Below are 18,646 nucleotides of genomic sequence, written 5' to 3' on the forward strand. Positions count from 1 at the left end.
GGGGGGGGGGTTAGTTTTATTTCTTTTGTTTAGGTTTATTGGGCAATAGGTATCGCTGCAGGTATTTGGCATAGGAGAAAAAAAACAACCCTCTCCATATTTCAACATCAAAAAAGGCAGGGGGGGGGGGGGTACCCGGGTATCAGTGTTCAACAGATAATTTGTGTGAAATCACCTAGTTTTCTTCAATGTTCTTCAGTGCAAACTTACGAATACACCCAAGTTGTTGAAAAGAATATTTGCTATATATTCTGTTGATAATATTGGTCATCCCTGATTTAAATTTGTGTTATCCTTTGGCAGCAACTGGTTCAAATCCAGACTTTTCTGCATTAGAAGCTGCTTCAATTTTGGGTTCTTCAGCAGCATTTGCAACTTCGAGTTTGGTGAATCCTAAATTAATATTGAAATTAGTACTTTCAAAGCCTAGCATCGTAATTATTAAGGTTTATTTTTTGTAAAGTTAGGATACCTCCACTAGGAAGGGAGGGGACATTGGGCTGTTTATTACAATAGTCCTCAAAGTTTTATGATGACATTTTCTTATTTGTTGGTTTAAAAACTTTGGAGATTTAGTGAATTTTGATTGGTTGGTTCATTTAGTTTAGTGTCCAAACGCTCCAACCACTAGTTGTAATCTACAAAAGGTTAATTTGTGTATCATCATTGGGGATGTACGTCAATTTATCACCCACTGTCATATCCCTTTAGATTCCTGTTCTTTTTATTTCATATTTTATATTTCTACCTGTTCATTTAAAGCGTCATCTTTCTCATTAATGACTTCTTTTTCAATAGTATCATTCTCAATATTATCATCATTACTACCGCCACCAAATAGTTCAGCTTCAAGAGCTTGAATCTTCTTATTCAAACTCGTGGATTTTTCTGTCACAGGTTTCGAGGATTTTTCAGTTGTTGATATTGTTGTTGTAGTTGAAGTAGTGGTAGCTGTAGTTGTTGTTGTAGTAGTAGTTGTTGTAGTTGTTGTTGTTGATATAGGTAGAGTATCGGATAATACAATGCCCGGCTTCATACCAACCCCTATATAAAATTAGAATAATTTTATAGTTATGAGAAAGCCCTAGAATTAGCTTAAAAATAAAAAAAAAATAAAAAATATCTATTCCTCTTTTAGTAAATTAAAGTAAAAGGGTGTCCGTTTATTAACGTGTGTCTGTGTGTAACGAAAAATCTTGCTAACCGCTGCTGGACCAAAAAAGTTCTCCTTTACTGTGAAGCTTCTTATATAATTATATCAATTGGGAACCTCCACCTTCCCAAGAATTATCGCCCATGACAAGGAAGTCCGAGCTTTTTTTTATTTTTTTTTTGGGGGGTGGGGGGGGGAGGTAATCTTTATATCATATATGCAAAGACGTCCAATTTTTAAATTTTTTTTTTTTTTGGGGGGGGGGGGATTAAAAATAATAATAAAACCTGGCGATATAAGTTTTTCAGAAATCTTTTCACTGGGCTTCAGCTTTTCAGGGGAGAGTTTAGGTGGTCGGATTTGTCCCGGAACAATTTTCCTAGCAGACAAATCTCCAGGTAGATCCAATTTGTAGACTGGGGTATCTCCAGTTTTGATTTCTTCTCCTAAAGTAATAGAATGTTGGATTAGTTTATTGTTTGTCTAATCTTTATTCCAATCTATGTACAATTATTCAATCCTAATATATTAATCCATTTATATATCTATCTGCCCTTCCTTATGTCTATCAATCTGTTAATTCACTAATCTATATATCTATCAATATGTCCATCCATATACATATTTTCTGTCCATATATCTATCTATCAAACCATATATTTATCTGTCTGTCTGTCCATATATCCAGTTTTCTATCCATATATCCAGTTCTCATAAAAAAAAACACACTGTATATATCAATTAATATATCTAACTAACTGTCAATTGATATGTCTATCAATCTGTCCATTATTATATCTATCTATCTATCCATGCATATCTATCTATATATCTGGCCATCCCTACAGATACATATATATTTGTATATCAATCCATCTATCCATAACTGGCAATCCATACACTATCTATTCATATGACTATCTATCTATTTATCCATCCATATAACTATCTGTCTATCTACCAATTAATATATCTATTCGACCTGTAATTCTTCTATTTACTCTATTGCCATCATTATTGTTATTATCCATATTCTTCTCATTAGCTAGTTCCTCAATAGGTATTAATTGTTCGGGAATATTTATAGGACCAATAACTCTTTCTTCTATTCCAGCTAATTTAGAAAAATACTTTCAATATTTGTAAAAAAAATCTTTTGATATCTATTTTAAGAGACTAGCAGTCTGCCCCAGTAGGACTTTAGTAGCACTTGAAGTGGGAGTAAGTTGACCCCCCCCCCCCTCTCCAATATTTACAGTTTTAGGTAAAAGATATTATGTATGAGGTCATTTTTTTCTAAGTGCGATTTTTCTTTGGAGGTTGTTACCATCTCCCAAAACAGTCATAAACCTTTAGACCTATGAAAAGCTACACTGCAGTGTAAAAGAGAACCATATCAGCAGTTAGCATGATCAGTCGGGACTTACAGAAGCAGACATCCTGTTAATAACACATAGGAATTTTAGAATAATTGTTTACTTTGAAAATTTTCTACAGTTATGCAGGGAGTAAGGGAGGGGAAAATGGGCAATTAATTCAATTTAAGAGGGTTCGCTGAAAAGCAATAAAAACCAGATTTATCAAGAAAATTTTACCAAAATTGAAAAGGGATCATGGTAACCTAATTTAGAACAAAATTAGTTCTCAGAAAAAAATCATTTACTTGAAAACTAAATTATCAACACATCACAATGTAGTAAACATTATGTAATTAATCTTGATTAGAACTACCTCAACCCTTCTGATATATTTATAACTGACCCCAAAATTCAAGCGGTTCTTAGATTATTTAATACATAAATATCACAGTAGAGTTTCTATACATGAAAAGACATTTTCTTGGGAAAAAATATTTGTTAAAACCAGCGATAAATAACAAACTTTTCTGTCTGCATATTCAAAACTAGCTCAGCTAGTTAGCGGGGCATTGATGCGCAAGTCCCCAAAATCAATAAGAATCTGCTGTATTCGTGCACATTCCCTTTAAGCCAGTCCCCAAAGTCTGAGACTCCTTAAAAATTGAATATTCGATCCATTGTCCCCTCCCTTACTCCCTGACAGTTATAGCTACTTCATCCCTTCGTCCAGAGCGAAGAGCTGAAAAATCATGTATAGCATCATATTAGAAAAATTTTCCATGTTTTTTTTTAAATCATAAAATCAATACCAATTTTGTTAGGTCGGGGTTTCGGCCACATCGATTCTAACAAAACTGGAATTAATATTACAATATTTACTTTTACTACAAAAGAAAGCTGTGTATAATACATTGCGATAAACAACTATTAAAGTATTTTTTTCCTGGAGAACTGAAAAGAGGTTGATACGGCCTTGGAGTTATGGTTGGTGGGGCTTGATACGGCTTTGGGGTAATCTTGGGGGTCGGCTGGTACGGCTTGGGTGTTATTTTTTGTCTAATAATACGACTTTGATACAATACAGTATTCATATTTTAAACATGTTTAAAAGTAGAGGTGACCATTTAAATTCAAATGGAAATCAATAGATATTAAGAGAAAGATGTACAAAAAAATTGAGAGAGAAAGAAAGAGAAAGAGAGGTAAATAGAGTGAGAAAGATAGAAAATGAAAGATAGACAGTAAGAGATAAAAAAAATTTGAGAGAAACAGTAAAAGAGAAAGAGAGAGTGCAAAATAAAAGTTAAATCCTACTTTAATACAGTGAAAAATAAGATTTATTGGCAATATCTGTATTGTATAAAGAACCTGATAATAGGAGCAGGTTGATGTAATAATGCCTCAACTTCTAGTGGAGATAATCCTTCCCGCGCTTTTTCATCTAAATGTATATTTTTATTTTAAAAATCACGAAACCTTTCGTGATCTATAATACAAAGTAGAACGATGTCTGTCTGTTTGTTTGTTTGTAACGAAGGATCTCGCTAACCGCTGAACCGATCGGGTTCACCTTAACAGGGTAACTTTTCATAGGTCCCGGGAAGGTGTATAACTATTTTTGGGGAGGTTACCACAACCCTCCAGAAAGAAATCGCCCCTAGACAAAAATTACCCCCCTCCAATTTTTTTTCAATTGTTTATTTATTCTATCTATCTATCTATTTATCTGTATATTCTTCTATAAATCCATCTATCAATCAATCTATCTATCAAAAATTACCATTATCTTTATAAAGTTTTCTTTCAGTAGCCGAATCTGAGATTTCAATGCTTCTTTTATCTTATCTAGTCAATTGGTTTTTTTATTCTATCTATTTATTCATCTGTATATTCTTCTATTAATCCATCTTTCAATCAATCTGTCTATCAACAAATTACCATTATCTTTATAAAGTTTTCTTTCAGTAGCCGAATCTGAGACTTCAAGGCTTCTTTTATCTTATTTAGTCAATTGCTTATTTATTTTATCTCTCTATTCTTCTGTATATTCTTCTATTAATCCATCTATCAATCAATCAATCTATCAACAAATCTACCATTAATTCATCTATCAATCAATCTATTTATCAATCCATCAATCAATCCATCTATCAATCCATCTATCTATTAATCATTACCATTATCCTCATAAAGAATTCTTTCTGTAGCCGAATCTAAGATTTCAATACTCCGCTCATTGCTCTTCACTACTTCATCTAAAAAATAGAAGATTTTTTTTTTAAAAGGTAAAATCTTTTTTTGGAGCCAAAATCCTATAAAATTTTCTTTGCTAGCTGTGGAGTCAGTTCCCTAGACTTACATGAATATAAATTGATATGTAAGAATTAAAAAAACTAATTTCTAGATATTCTAAGAAATATTATAGGATTTAGTATATATGTTTGAACATGGGTATGAAAACAGTAAAAGAAACTGAATCCAATCAAATGCAGTGTTGATATCACAAAACTTAAGTATTCATCAAATCCTGATTAAATCTATTTTCTAGAATTTCAAAATTACTTTAAACTTAAAACAACATCTGTGTTAATTAATTTTCCATTTAATCTTGGTATTACAGTTGACTGTACCTTTTTTATAGACTGATATGTAAACTCCTATTGCTTAGCTAATTATGCGTATTAAGAAAAACCTTTTTAAATTCTAATCTTTTCTATAATTAGGCTCGGTCCGAATGCCCGTTCGTCCGTAACGGAGAGTTCTTATTGTTAATTTGGGAATGTTAAAACTACCCTATCGAATTAAACTTTGCATGATAACAGTTAGGTACAATTTGGAAAGTACAGCAACTCTTTATTTTCTCTATAAATAAAACTTACCGTTAGCTTGTTGTTCAGCAGATAGCTCGACAGTTCTAGCATCATTCAGATCAAACACAGCATATTGTCTGCTCAAGTTAATAATAATAAGCATTCAATTTTAATAGAACTAGCTAACCACTGGAACGATATGGTTCTCCTTTCTAAGAAATCCTCATATTTGTTTCGGGAAGGTTTAGGTTAATTTGAGAGAGAAAAGTGACCATTCTCAAGAAAGATCTCTCTCTATCACACATATCTTTCTCTTACTCCTCCCTCTCTCTTTCTCTTCCTCTCTCTCACACACACTATCCCTCTCCCTATGTCTCTCCCTCCCTATCACTCTCATGAACACTATCTTTCTCTCCCTCCCTCTCTTTCTCTCTCTCTCTCAATGTCTCTCTCTGTCTTTCTATTTCATGATATCTCTCTCACTCCCTGTCCTGTCGTCTAATTTTAGAGATCCGCTTTTATGGATGTTGTCCTCCTTGTTTAAATAATATTAAATATTTATTTTCCTTTTTGGCGGAGGTTCTAGGTTTGTCTTCAAGTTGTTATTGTTTACCCTGACAAAAAAATCATTAAATAATCTCATTATTAGAATTGTGTTAATTTGTTGATGTAAGTTTTAAATTTTTAATATATGTATTAGTGTATTATTTATTAAAGAAATATTACAATGGCCGATAAATTGATGTACATCCCCAATGATAGATTACAATGAGTAGTTGGAATGTTTGGACACTCAACTTAATGAACCAAACAATCAAAAAATCCATCGAAGTCCCCTAAGCTAACGAATAAGAAAATTTTTGGGAATAGTGTAGTAAACAGCCCAATGTCCCCGCCCCTTTCAGAAGAAAATCATTTTTTATCAAACAGATATTGTACTTTTTATAATTTACCTTTTATTTGGGATATTTCTTCTTTTAGCATGTGGGTTGATATTTGGGTCCTGGGCTGACGTCTCAAATTTTCCATCTACTCTTCTGTTAGACTAGATAGATATAGAGATATACATAGATATATAGATAAATAGATAGATAGATATATGGATGTAAAGGTAGAAAGATGGATGGAAAGATAGATAAATGGATAGACATTTGCAAATAGACAGATGTAGAAATAGATGGATGGATAGATTAATAGATTTATAGATATATTTAGATTGAAAAATATCAGTTACATTCAGAGGTGTGAAAAAGGGGGGTGAGGGGAGTTATAACCAATTTCCAGGAAAAATTAAGGGTTTTGGATACCCCCCCCCCCCTCCCCATCCCATCTCTAGGTGTCCAACCACCTACAGCCTCATATTGACAAAGGTCTACATCCCCTGATACACACCTCAATACAGCCAAGGGGTTGTCTAAATTTTCCCCCTGGCAAAGTCCTCTGCACGTCACTATACTTTCTATTATAGAAGTCCTCGGGGGAGGGGGGGGTGTTTACTTACCTCAAACTTTGTAACACCTCTTTTCCCCCCTCCTCCAAATTTTAAAATACATTAGATTACCCCCTTAAATCATTGAAACCACTCATTTTACCCCCCTTAAAAAAGTTTAAACGTTCTTGCTTTCTATTTTGGATTTCAATTGATAATTAGAAATATAGATAAAGAGATTTATGAAATATTATATATACCTTTCTGTCTGGTGTATCAACATAAACAATATTCTGAATATTATCCATCTTGTTTAAATCATCAATTCTGGGAGAATCATTCTAAAAAACAAGGACGACAACATCAATAAGTAGCAAAGCACAAAAATCATAGATAGGATTTCAGACAAGCAGATTTAAAGACTATTTGTTTAAATCAAGAATAGACTTATTGAATAAAAAATCACGAAACATTTCTCACATATCTTTACATTTTTTAGCCTGACTGGCAGACCAACGGACAAAGTATATTACATACTGGATACTCATTGTTGATATAGGGAATTTACACAAAAAATCTCCCATTTATCATAAACAGCAGCTGAGAAAATCACATTTCCCTCATAGCGTTTCTGACATACTGACTGACTGACGGGTGGACAATCAAAGTGAATTAAAGAGCAGCTTCGCTACAAAAATATTAGTTTTCATGCCTTTTTGAATTACAAATAGAAATCCTAAAACTGATTCAAAAATATTTTCTAATGCCTTAAACTGAGGGGAATTCTTAAGAAAAACTTTTGCCTCACTAAAATCAGTTTGACTCATTAAAATTTTAGTGAGGCAAAATTATTCCCTCTAAATTTTTAGTGAGCCTCACTGATTTTATTGAGGCAAACTGATTTTGGTGAGGCAAAGTTTTTCAAAGAATTCCCCTCTGAACAAACAAACAATTCTATTGAAACAAGTTACTTACCCTATCTATGTTTACTGGTGGGGTCAGGTAAGCTGGATTCTAAATCAAAAAACAGAAATATAAAACTTTTTTATAAATCAAAACGATGCCTCTCTTTTAAGGCGTTTAAGGCTTTTAAAATCTGTATAAATATATGTATTTTAGAAAAAAACACGGAAGATAATATCCATAAGAAGCGAAGCACAAAGAAAATAATTATTTATATCATTTAAAGCATGACATACAGACCGACGGCTAAAGTAAACTGTATACTGGATATAAATTGTCACTGTAAATCTTTACTAAAAATTCTAGCTGTGTATGTTAAATAGCAACCGAGAAAACCACATTTTCTTGATATAAAGATAGTAAATTGATAATAATATTAATGAGAAAAAAAATAATAAAAATACCTGGGGACCGCCATGTGAAGCTCCAGGAGGAAAGAATCCTCCAGGCCGCCTTCTGTTCTGATCTTTAGGGGGTGGCAATTTTTTCTGTGGCGCAGGACCTACAAGTTAACCATAGATAGATAGATGCAGAATAAGGTGTCTCTTTTTTCTCTCTTTCTCTCTCTCTTTCTCTCACACACACGCACTCTTTCTTTCGTTCTCTCACTCTTACTTTATCTCTTATCTCCCTCACTCTCTTATTCTCTCTCTATCTCTCTCTTTGCATCACTTTCTTTATTTCTCTCTCTCACTCTCTCTCTATATATAACCCTATCTTTAATTTACCTTTATTAGGTGGTCTTCTCTGTAACTGAGATGTTTTAACACGTGGTGGTAGAGTAAATGTCGTCTTAGACTTGTTAGGAACAGCTGATTGGAAGATTGATGGATCCATTCGTGCGTTTTTGCCCGGTGGTTCATTTTGATTGGACTTAAATAAAGATGATCTTTTTACCTCTTAACATAATATTTATCTGTTAGAAAATATGTATATTTTGCTGTAATTGTTTTAAAACAAAAAATATAAAACAGGTAAATTTAATATCACTTTTAATAGCAGAAAAGTCAAAATATTTTCTTATATTGTTATGAACTTCTTACTACTAATATAGTCGGTTAAAAATTGTAATCTTTTATCTTTCAATCCATCAATTCATCTGAATCTATTTATGTATCCATCTATCTATCACTATCTATCAATGAATCTATCAAAAAGTTTATCTATCTATCTACCTTTAATTGTTGAAGAATAGGCCTAGGTCCTGAAGCTATACTTCCTTTTCTTTTAACTTCTCTTGAATTTGGTCGTTCTTCTCCAAAACTAGAATTTTATAAGGATGATAACATAAATAAGCAGCGAAGTACAAAAAATCATGGATTGAAATAAAGAGAAAGAGAGAAGGGGATTTAAAGAGCATTTGTTAAAATCAAGAATAAACATTCTATATTTTATAAGACCAAAAATTAATAGCACTTTTGATTAAACCGAAAATAAACTTTAAATATACATATTATTGTGGTTAGTCACGAAGGGTTATCAAAGTATTTAGTTAAATTATCTGACGCTAGATGCCACTGTGGCAGCATTTGAAAACTATTTAGTTAAATTACCTGACGCTAGACGCCACTGTAACAGCATTCGAAAACGGATTATGCTGATGATAGTTGTAACCTAAACAATTTAATGAAAATTACAGTTGTTTTTAGAATATTTTGATTTTGGTTGGGATATAAATTTAGATATAAGAAAATAATACTACAATTTTTTTGTAGCTTTATTAACCGTTTTTGTAAGCTTTTCTAACAAAACAACACACTATCAAGTTTCAGAATAGTTTTACAATATAAAAATGTTACCTTTATTGGCTAAACTGGCTACCCCAATGTTGGGTGGGGGAGGGGCAGTTATTATATCGTCTCCAGTATCTAAAAGAGATTTTTTTAATGAGAAAAATATACTTTTTATCTCTCTCTCTCTATGCTATTTATTAATGTATTGTCTATTTATATCATTTTTAATCATTTTTCTGATCATTTTCTCATATTCTTATTATCCATCAAACTTTATCTTTTTTCTTCTCTGATTGTCTTTTTCTCTATTCTTCTCTCTTTATCTTCCCTTTTTCTCTCCACTTTAAACTCCCCCAAATATAATACCTTGTCTGCTTTGAATCTTTGGTTGTTGATCATTCTTGTTATCAGAAAATCCATTGATGGAGGGCATAAACTCTCCCCCATAGATTCGCGGAGCAATTGTGGGGCGTTCTGATCCGATAGAGTACACCTAGAATGTTAGATATATATAGAGCTAGTTAGATAAAAAATTATTAGATAGGTAGGTTGATAGATAGGTAACTATATAATATAATAGATAGACATACGCAGATGTAGATATAAGATAAAAAAAATCAAAGAAAACTTTAAAGTTAAAATGTCTTTTAAAGCATGAACGACAGACAGACGGACATGCGCATTTATCATAGGAATCCCCACTGAAAAAATCAGTTGTCTATCTTACATAGCAGTCGAGAAAATTATATTCCCCCATAGTGTTACAGACTGTCTGACTGACAGAAGGACAGAAGGACAGACATACCTGTGGACCGTGGGTAGAACCAGTGGCCTCTTCAATGACCGCCAGGTGCGGCCAACTCTTTTCTATACCTAAGAATATATCGTATTATAGACAGATTTCCGCGGATAGTGAAATGAAAAATTTTAAGATTATTGCCAGTTTTGTTGGCCACAAGATACAGAAGGCCAAGGCTAACAAAACTGGTATTAGTTTTATATCTAATTTTTATTATTCCTAAAAAATTGTCTATGATACGATACGATAAATTATTTTTCAGTCCCTCCCCCCCATATTTTTTAAAAATTAGTAATAGGCTTACACCTGCGGTGCTCTAACCCTGCAGGTCTATCCAGTGACCAAACCCCCAACCTTTAATTTTCAATTATTCAAAAAATAACTTTGTATGAAAAGTAATACGTTGTTTTAATTATGATTATTTATTATATTTAACATATAAGTTAAACATTTTATGCCCTAAAGAAGGTTAAAATAAAATTTTTTACCTAAATTCATGTCTGGCATATTTGTCGACGAAGTTGCTAAATCTGTCAACATAGAAACATATGCCCCGCCGTTATTCCCGCCGAATTCACCGCCGTACCCGCCAAAAATGGGCCCGTCATCAATCTCATTCTCTGCCTCTGTCGCCGTGTCGTACATGGCGGGATCAAAACCGCCTGCAAAGCCCGCCGAAGGCGCCGATAGCATGCCGTTATAGCGGGGAATGGTGACGACTGAATCGGGTGGCGGTAGATCGCCAAAATCGACGATTTTCCCCGCCGATTTTGGAGGATTTTTAAAGTCCGAGCTCTCCATATAAGATTCTGTTAAAGGATTAATTTATTATACAATTATCTTAAAATATACCCCACCCCTAGTATTTAGGGGATGGGGTGGGGAGTAAGAAAAATAGCCTAAAAAACCCTAAGACATTTATAATGCTTCGCTGGAAAGTACAAACCAAAATCTCAAAAAATAAACAAAAACCCTTCATTTAACCTATACTATGCCCTCTTAAAAGGAATAAACTAATATATAAAGCCCTTAACGAGATCATTTTACACAAACAGATGCATAAACGAACTTCCTTTTATTTCAAACCTATTAAAAATTAATATTTTTGTTCATATCGCATACTATTTTGATTTATAATGTTAGTTAAAAACCTTATTAGGCAAATCAAAGCATATGTACTTAAGAAGGGTATATGAGGGCAAACTACATAATTGATGCTTTTTAGTGTCAAACCTTTAACGTCAGGGTACGATAAAAAAATACTTAAATTTGTAACTTTACTTCAAAATCAATTGTATGGTGCTTTCCCCCTAAAGTGCCTAGCGATCACAGAAACCCTCCCCTTCCAGTATCTTGAAATAAAAAAAGGGAATTTTTCTTTTTTCTAACCCCTGCGTGTTGGTAAGCTAAATCTGCAGTGCCACCGTGTATGCAACATAATCCAACTTAACCTAACCTGACCAAAAATTGACGAAATAAAACAATTTTATTAGTTAAAAATAACCCCAGCCTACCCTATTGTGAAAACTTAAAATATTATGAATACTAACAATTTCTCAATTCACGTAACATACGTTCATATAATAGATATAGTATATATTGATGGTCAAACTGGCTTCATAATCCGTCAAACCTAGTAGGAAAGAAAACCCCTAAAAAAGAGATGGATAATCCCTCAATTTTATGACGTCACATAGCTGATTTTTCAGACACTTAGTTACTTAAAGGGGGTGTTTTTGTCACTTATATATTTCCCCAAATATCAACCTTCCTTTACCCCACTTGATGTAAGTTTAATGGGGGGGGGGGGAGGTGTCAAAAATAGAGAGGGTGCAGTGGGAAAACCCTGTGAACGCCACAGCTTTAAAATAAACTAGCGGCTACACCCCTAGAGGCCTCTAAGGGCACTTGAGGGGATGGGGAGGGGGTTGATTTGACTACCCAATTTTTTGTATTTTAAATTTAAAAACAAAAAGTAAAAAAAATCGGGGGGTTTCTTTTTTTGGAGGGGGTTCCCATTTCATAAGAAAATTGCTTAAACCCATCACAGGACCAGTAGAGTAAAGCCCATTTGGTTCAGTGGTTACTGAGATCTTAAGCTTCAGACGGACAGACAGACATCAATATACTTTGTATTATGGATATATTCTTTGTGTTTTAAGTATTATTATTTATAATTTGTTTCGGACCAATAAGTTTCCAAACCGATAGATGGATTAAATGTAACCAAATTAGATACATATAACAAGAAAAACTGTTTTCATAAGTAGCGCAGTAATAATGTAATATAAAGTACATTTCTCTCTGTCAGAGAAATGTATGTATTTGACAAATATAACTTTAGTCTTGTGTGTTACCCTCTTGGAGCAAGATCACTTGCTTTGGGAATTGGCACAGACCAAAAGTGCATATTGTTACTGTTATAGTTATCATAACCTTTTTAGTAGCGAAGCTACTCTATAATTCACAATGTCCGTCCGTCCGTCCGTCTGTCCGTCCGTCCGTCCGTCCGTCCGTCCGTCTGTCCGTCCGTCCGTAATTAATGAATTGGGGGAAACCTGATTTTCTCGGCTCATATAAAAGATAGAGAGCTGAAATTTTTTGACAACATTCCCATTATTAAGGAGCACAATTAACTCTTAAACATCAATAGCGGTCGGACTGCTTTTTAGCAGGTTTTAGGCTATTTTTATATTTTCCAAATTTTACCCATATCTTTGGTGTTTCTGGTCCGATTTTCAAAATTTTTTCAGTTAAAGATATCAAAATTAAATTTCCCGTCATTTTAAGAAAACAACGATGACGATCAGACTGCATTTTTGCAGGTTTTTGGCTATTTTTATATTTTTCACATTTTCCCCCATATCTTTGGTGTTTATGGCCCGATTTTCAAAATTTTTGAGTTAAAGATATCAAAATTAAATTTCCTGTCGTTTGAAGAAAACAACAATGATGATCAGACTGACTTTTTGCAGGTTTTTGGCTATTTTTATATTTTTCAGATTTTCCCCCATATTTTTGGTGTTTATGGTCCATTTTCAAAAAGTTTTCAGTTTAACATATCAAAATTAAATTTCCTGTCGTTTGAAGAAAACAACAATGATGGACAACTGCCTTTTTGCAGGTTTTTGGCTATTTTTATATTTTTCAGATTTTCCCCCATATCTTTGGTGTTTATGGTCCAATTTTCAAAAAGTTTTCAGTTAAAGATATTAAAATCAAATTTCTGGCGTTTTAAGAAAAGAAACAATGGCAGCCAAACTGCTTTTTAGCAGGTTTTTGGCTATTTTTATATGTTCGACATATTTCCCCATATCTTTTTTAAATTCTAAAACTTTTTTGCATTAACAGTTTTAAAATATTTTTCCGATTGATATGTGCATCTAGTATGTAATTTACTTTAACCGTCTTCATCATATAAAATAAAACAAGGTTTCGTGTTTATTTTCTCCAATAAATCTATTCTTGACTTTAATAAATACACTTTAAATCTACTTATGGATGTTGTCATCCTTGTTACATTATAATCTGTAATTGAATTAATACATTATTATTAGTAAATTAACTGTTTGTCTTTATTACGCTACGCTACATTTTTGGCGCAGTCTAATACGGACTTACGGCTCAAATTTTCTTTTAATTGTATTATTTCTTTTATTTTAGTTTTGTTCAGGCATTTTTGAGGTGGCACGATGAGCTTGGACGTTGCTGAGTACAAGAAGATGTCTCCTGAGGAGAAGGAGGTGTTTCTGCTTAATTTCTTGGGTTCGGTCAATGGTAATATTAATTCGATCAATGGTAATATTAATTCGATCAAGGGTGAGATTCATGCTCTTGGTACTAGAATTGATAATGTGGCGGCGGAGATGGCTGGGCGTATAGCGCCGCTGGAGAAGCAGGTTAAGGAGTTGGCTGATAATGTTGAGACCAGCAGTACAGCGATTACAGGATTAGCTAACCGTATGGACGATTTCGAAGAACGAATTGCTAAAGAAAAATTGTTTGTGGCTGCACCTGATGTTGGAGGTGAAATCAAGGAGGAAGATTTGACGGTAGACGGTGGTTTACCTCCTGGATTTATGCCTGGACAACAACGAATTTTGGATGGAATGCGCAACGGAATAATTTGAATAGCTCTATGCCTTGGCAGAGGTCTGCTGGAGGCTCAGCTCAAGAAGAAAAACCTGGGATGTTTGTGAGTGGTTCACGAACGATTCATGGAGGGATGCGAGATCAGGATGATAAGATAATAAAGCTTTGGGAGCTGTCTAGAGTTGATGCTGAGGATAGCATTTTTAATGGAGTTCTCATGTGGTGTCCTGCTATATCTGAGGTTAAAGCGGAGGAATTTAATACGGTCAACTTCTTTGAGGCTGGACTGAGTGCTATGCAGGTTAGTTGGTGTAAAACTCTTGTTTATGTACCAGATAGATCTTTGTATATATATCGCAGGGGGAAGATAATGCCCATAAGTACAATGAGACATGTGCAAAACTTGATGACCAGTTTAGGAAGCATGCACCGGAATTTTTAGCGGACGATAGTGTGATATTTTTTGATGAATACTTGGAGAGGTTTTGGATGACTATACGTCGTTATCATATGACTAACCATCAAGTGTGTAAAGAAATACTGTTCGAGAAGTGTGTGGGTGTGAGATCAGCCTGTGGTTATACACTTAAACCAGCGGATATTGAGAATAGACGCTTGACTTTGAAAGGGTATTTGTGTAAGATGCGTGAGACATTTTTACCTCCTGATATGAAGAATGTGTGTAAAGATGCGTATTTATGTGTCAAACAACATGAAGCTGATAAGATTGATGCCTTTTTTGATAAGATATTATCATTCTGGAAGAGGGCTTATCCAAGTCCAACTGAGGATATGTTTATGGATTTCTATTCTCAAGTGTGCAATGTGGTTTTATCTCCAATTTTGGCTAATCAAATGCGTCAATTTTCATTGGACCTGGAGCGTGACGGACAAGTGCAGATGATAACTAAGTTTCGAACTAAGTTAATAGTAAGAGCATAATTGATTGTTAAAGGTTTACAGTTTAATCAAATTTCAGGTTCAATGGCTAGAGGATGCACAACAAATCAAATGGCATTGGCTAAGACAATGGTTGGTGGAGTTGGTACTAAAGAAAACCCTGTAACTATTGATCAGGTTAGTGATGACGACAGATTTTCATACAAGATAAATCAATGTGAGATTGAGTTGACAGACGAATTTGAAGGGCCAACTGAACTTATCCCTTTGATAGGCGCAATTCAAGGTGGTTTTATCTGTTTCTATTGCAATAGAAAAGGACATATGATGAGAGAGTGTTTTGACATTAGAGATAAAAAGTTGCCTAATACTAAAGGTAAATATTATTTGAGATATGGAAATAAGCCTTTTGTCCCATATAAGAATGCGCAAGTGAGTTTTAAGAAAGATGTGAATGGAAAGGATAAGAAGAAATTGGTAGGCGAAATTGAGGGAGGGACAAAGGATGATACAAAGGAGGTGTCATATGTAGATGGCATGGGGACATCTGATTCTGAAGACGATTTAGTAGCGGAGGTTAATGCGTGGAATAGTTCAATTATAGATGAGATTTTATGGTATTAATTATAGATGAGATTTTATGGTATTAATATTTTGAATATATTAAGACCAACAACCCTTATTCCGAAATTTGATTTTTACGCGGCATTGTTTGGGTTAGTGCGCATTGTAAATAAACAAAACAAAAATTAATATAAAGAGTGAACGAAGCAACTCTATAATTTGTGATGGGAATATTTTGATGATTTTATTTGAATTGTGAATATATAACATTTATTTGATATTGAATACGGACCTATGAAATTATGTTATTATGAAAATCAAGATATATGAATTTAGTTATTTTTGTTTCACAAGAAGTGGATATATTTATTTTTGTTCTTTTCAGGCTATTGATGTGTCTGACAGAGATAAGAATATTAAAAGTTAAAGGATGATACAATTTCAACAACCACAAATATTACAGGAATACAATTTTGCGAATATTTAGAAAATATGGATTTTTAAGATATAAAATTGTGAATTTAGTTAAAGTAATTGGAGAATAATTTGAAATTATACACTGAAAAAACGGGAATTTTGATGATATAGCTGTATTTTGTTTTATGTTTGATTCAGATATTATTGTTTTAAATATTTAGTTTTTAAAACAATTATATTGCGATTTAGTGATGTCAATTCAGCAGAATTTTCATGAAGCAAAAATTTTTATTATGCATTATAGATATTTGTGTTGCAAAAAGTGGAGCTGTCTCTCTTCTTAGCAGTGAGGGGGAGGGGGACATGCTAGCTAGAGGCGTTGGTTTGCGCAAATTTGCAAGGAAAGTTTTTGCGCAGGAGGTCTCTCGGAGCCTGAGTGGTGTGTGCTGATATGCGCAAGAAGAAAGGATGATGGTTTGCGCAGGGAGGTGCCTGCAAAGTCTGAGCGTGTGTTGGGCGTTGCATGCGCAAAAACAACAGAGAAGTTGGGCTGCGCAAGAAGGTGCTCTCAGGTATGAAGAAATATGTTTCAACTTTCAAGACTATCAGATTTAATTTGAAAATCTCTGTGGATGGTACATGAGTGAATATTTTGAAGAAAAATTAGGTATAATTGTATATTGCATTAAAACTGAATTTAGTTGTATTAGGAATTAGTTTTAATTTAATGCTACTCGAAGATTTTTTGTGAGAATATAAGGACATGTTAATATGTATGTTATCTCCAATAATTTGAAGAATTTATTCGTTTTTAGTTTAAAGAAAAAATGTTTGGTCATTGATAATCGTTAATAATTATGTTTATGGCATCTAAAATAATTGAATTATATTTCAGATTGGCCGTGAAGTCAGGCAGTTTGTGTTGGTTGATGTACAGCTGTTCTAACTTGATGATTGGTGTGCTGGATATTGATTTTGTATAGTTGGTGAGTTTTTTTTTGTTTTATTTTTTGTAAAAGAAAGTTACAGACTTAAATAGGATAGTTTCAATCTCGTAAGAAGAATTAGATAGTTACAACCTCATAACTGTTGGTGGTTTAGTTAGGTAGCTATTGACGATTTTATGAAGGATCTGAAATGGCGGCTGAAGTTTATCTGCCAACGAGGATTGGTGGCATGGAGATACTGGCCTTGGTTGATAGTGGAAATTCTCGTGGTTGCCTTATATCTCAAATGTTAGCTCAAAAGCTCGAATTGCCGATTGAGAAAACTGATTCAAGAGCATCTGGAGTCGCTGGTACCAGTATCAAGCTTGATGGCGTTGCTCGAAATGTTGAATTTTGTGTTGGAGAACGAAGTTTTAAAGAAGATTGTTACGTGATTACTGGCATGACTGCACCCATGAATCATTGGCTTAATAAAAATCATGTAAAAACGATATTTGATAAGAAAGGCAACAGGATTGAGATGCATGGTATCAGTGTGAATCTGGTTGCTAGACGGAATATTGTTGTGAAGAATTTAGTTCATACAATCCTGGAGAAAGTCAAGAAGGCAAGAACAAAGGAACCTGAAATTAATGTAGCTGAATTACAGGAGCAAAAATGGATATGTGCATTACGGGAGCGAGTGGAAATTCCAGCACTGAGTACGGTTGCGGTAGAGGTTCTGATTAAGGGAAGTTTGCCTGCAGGACAGTTGTGTTATATAGCCCCTAGACAGGGTTATTGTAGCCGAAACAATCTCTTGATTAACGAAGGAATTACTAAAGTTGGAGTTAACAGAAAAATTATGAGTAAAATTACGAATTTTGAGACTGTTAAAAAATCAATTCCTGCTGGAACTTTGGTGGGAAACTTATTTCTGGCGGAGAAGATAGCGATGTTACAGGAGAATCGAGTTAAAGAAGATGTGTCAACTACTTTGAAGAAAATTCGGTTCATTAAGAATAAATTAAAGTTGGATGAAGTTCCGTTACTAAAGGATAATGTTTCTTTACGAGGAAGAATAGTGGGACTATTTTTGAAAAATTTTAAGGCATTATCAGTGGAGCCTACTGATATTGGATCTTGTACTTTAGAGGAGTATGACATTCAGTTGGTTCCTGGGGCTCAACCTTTTAAGAATAGAATGATTAGACTTAATCCTCATCATGCAGAGAAACTTAAGGAACAGATTGATCTATGGCTGGAAACTGATGTTATAGAAGAATGTAATTCACCTTACAACTCTGGAATCTTTGCTGTTAAGAAGAAGGTTGGGAACACAAACGTAGAGAAGGTGAGATTTGTGCTGGATTATCGCTCGTTAAATGCAATAACTGAGAAGATATGTTATCCTTTGCCCAACATTGGAGAGTTATTTGATAAGCTGGGAGGAAAGAAGATTTTTACGTCTATCGACCTAACTTCAGCATATAATTCAATGC

At 33.8% G+C, this 18,646-nt stretch overlaps 1 protein-coding gene across 1 annotated transcript; it reads right to left on the minus strand.

The window, feature by feature from the left end:
• Nucleotides 1-267: 267 nt before the first annotated feature.
• Nucleotides 268-11,050, minus strand: LOC145306441 (uncharacterized). The gene is made up of 20 exons (XM_080148536.1): nt 10,734-11,050; nt 10,252-10,319; nt 9,813-9,939; nt 9,513-9,581; nt 9,267-9,327; nt 8,889-8,976; nt 8,442-8,586; nt 8,118-8,215; nt 7,726-7,764; nt 7,011-7,091; nt 6,275-6,366; nt 5,888-5,935; nt 5,391-5,458; nt 4,689-4,766; nt 3,880-3,952; nt 3,422-3,567; nt 2,136-2,267; nt 1,441-1,599; nt 749-1,044; nt 268-393 (listed from the first exon to the last, which is right to left on the minus strand). Exons 1-20 carry the CDS (start codon nt 11,044-11,046, stop codon nt 268-270), a joined length of 2,307 nt encoding a protein of 768 aa, XP_080004662.1. The 5' UTR covers nt 11,047-11,050.
• Between the last annotated feature and the right edge of the window lie 7,596 nt (nt 11,051-18,646).

This window comes from Acartia tonsa, chromosome 14 (genome assembly GCF_053477335.1).
Source record: "Acartia tonsa isolate MP-2025a chromosome 14, ASM5347733v1, whole genome shotgun sequence".
NCBI lineage: Eukaryota > Metazoa > Arthropoda > Copepoda > Calanoida > Acartiidae > Acartia > Acartia tonsa.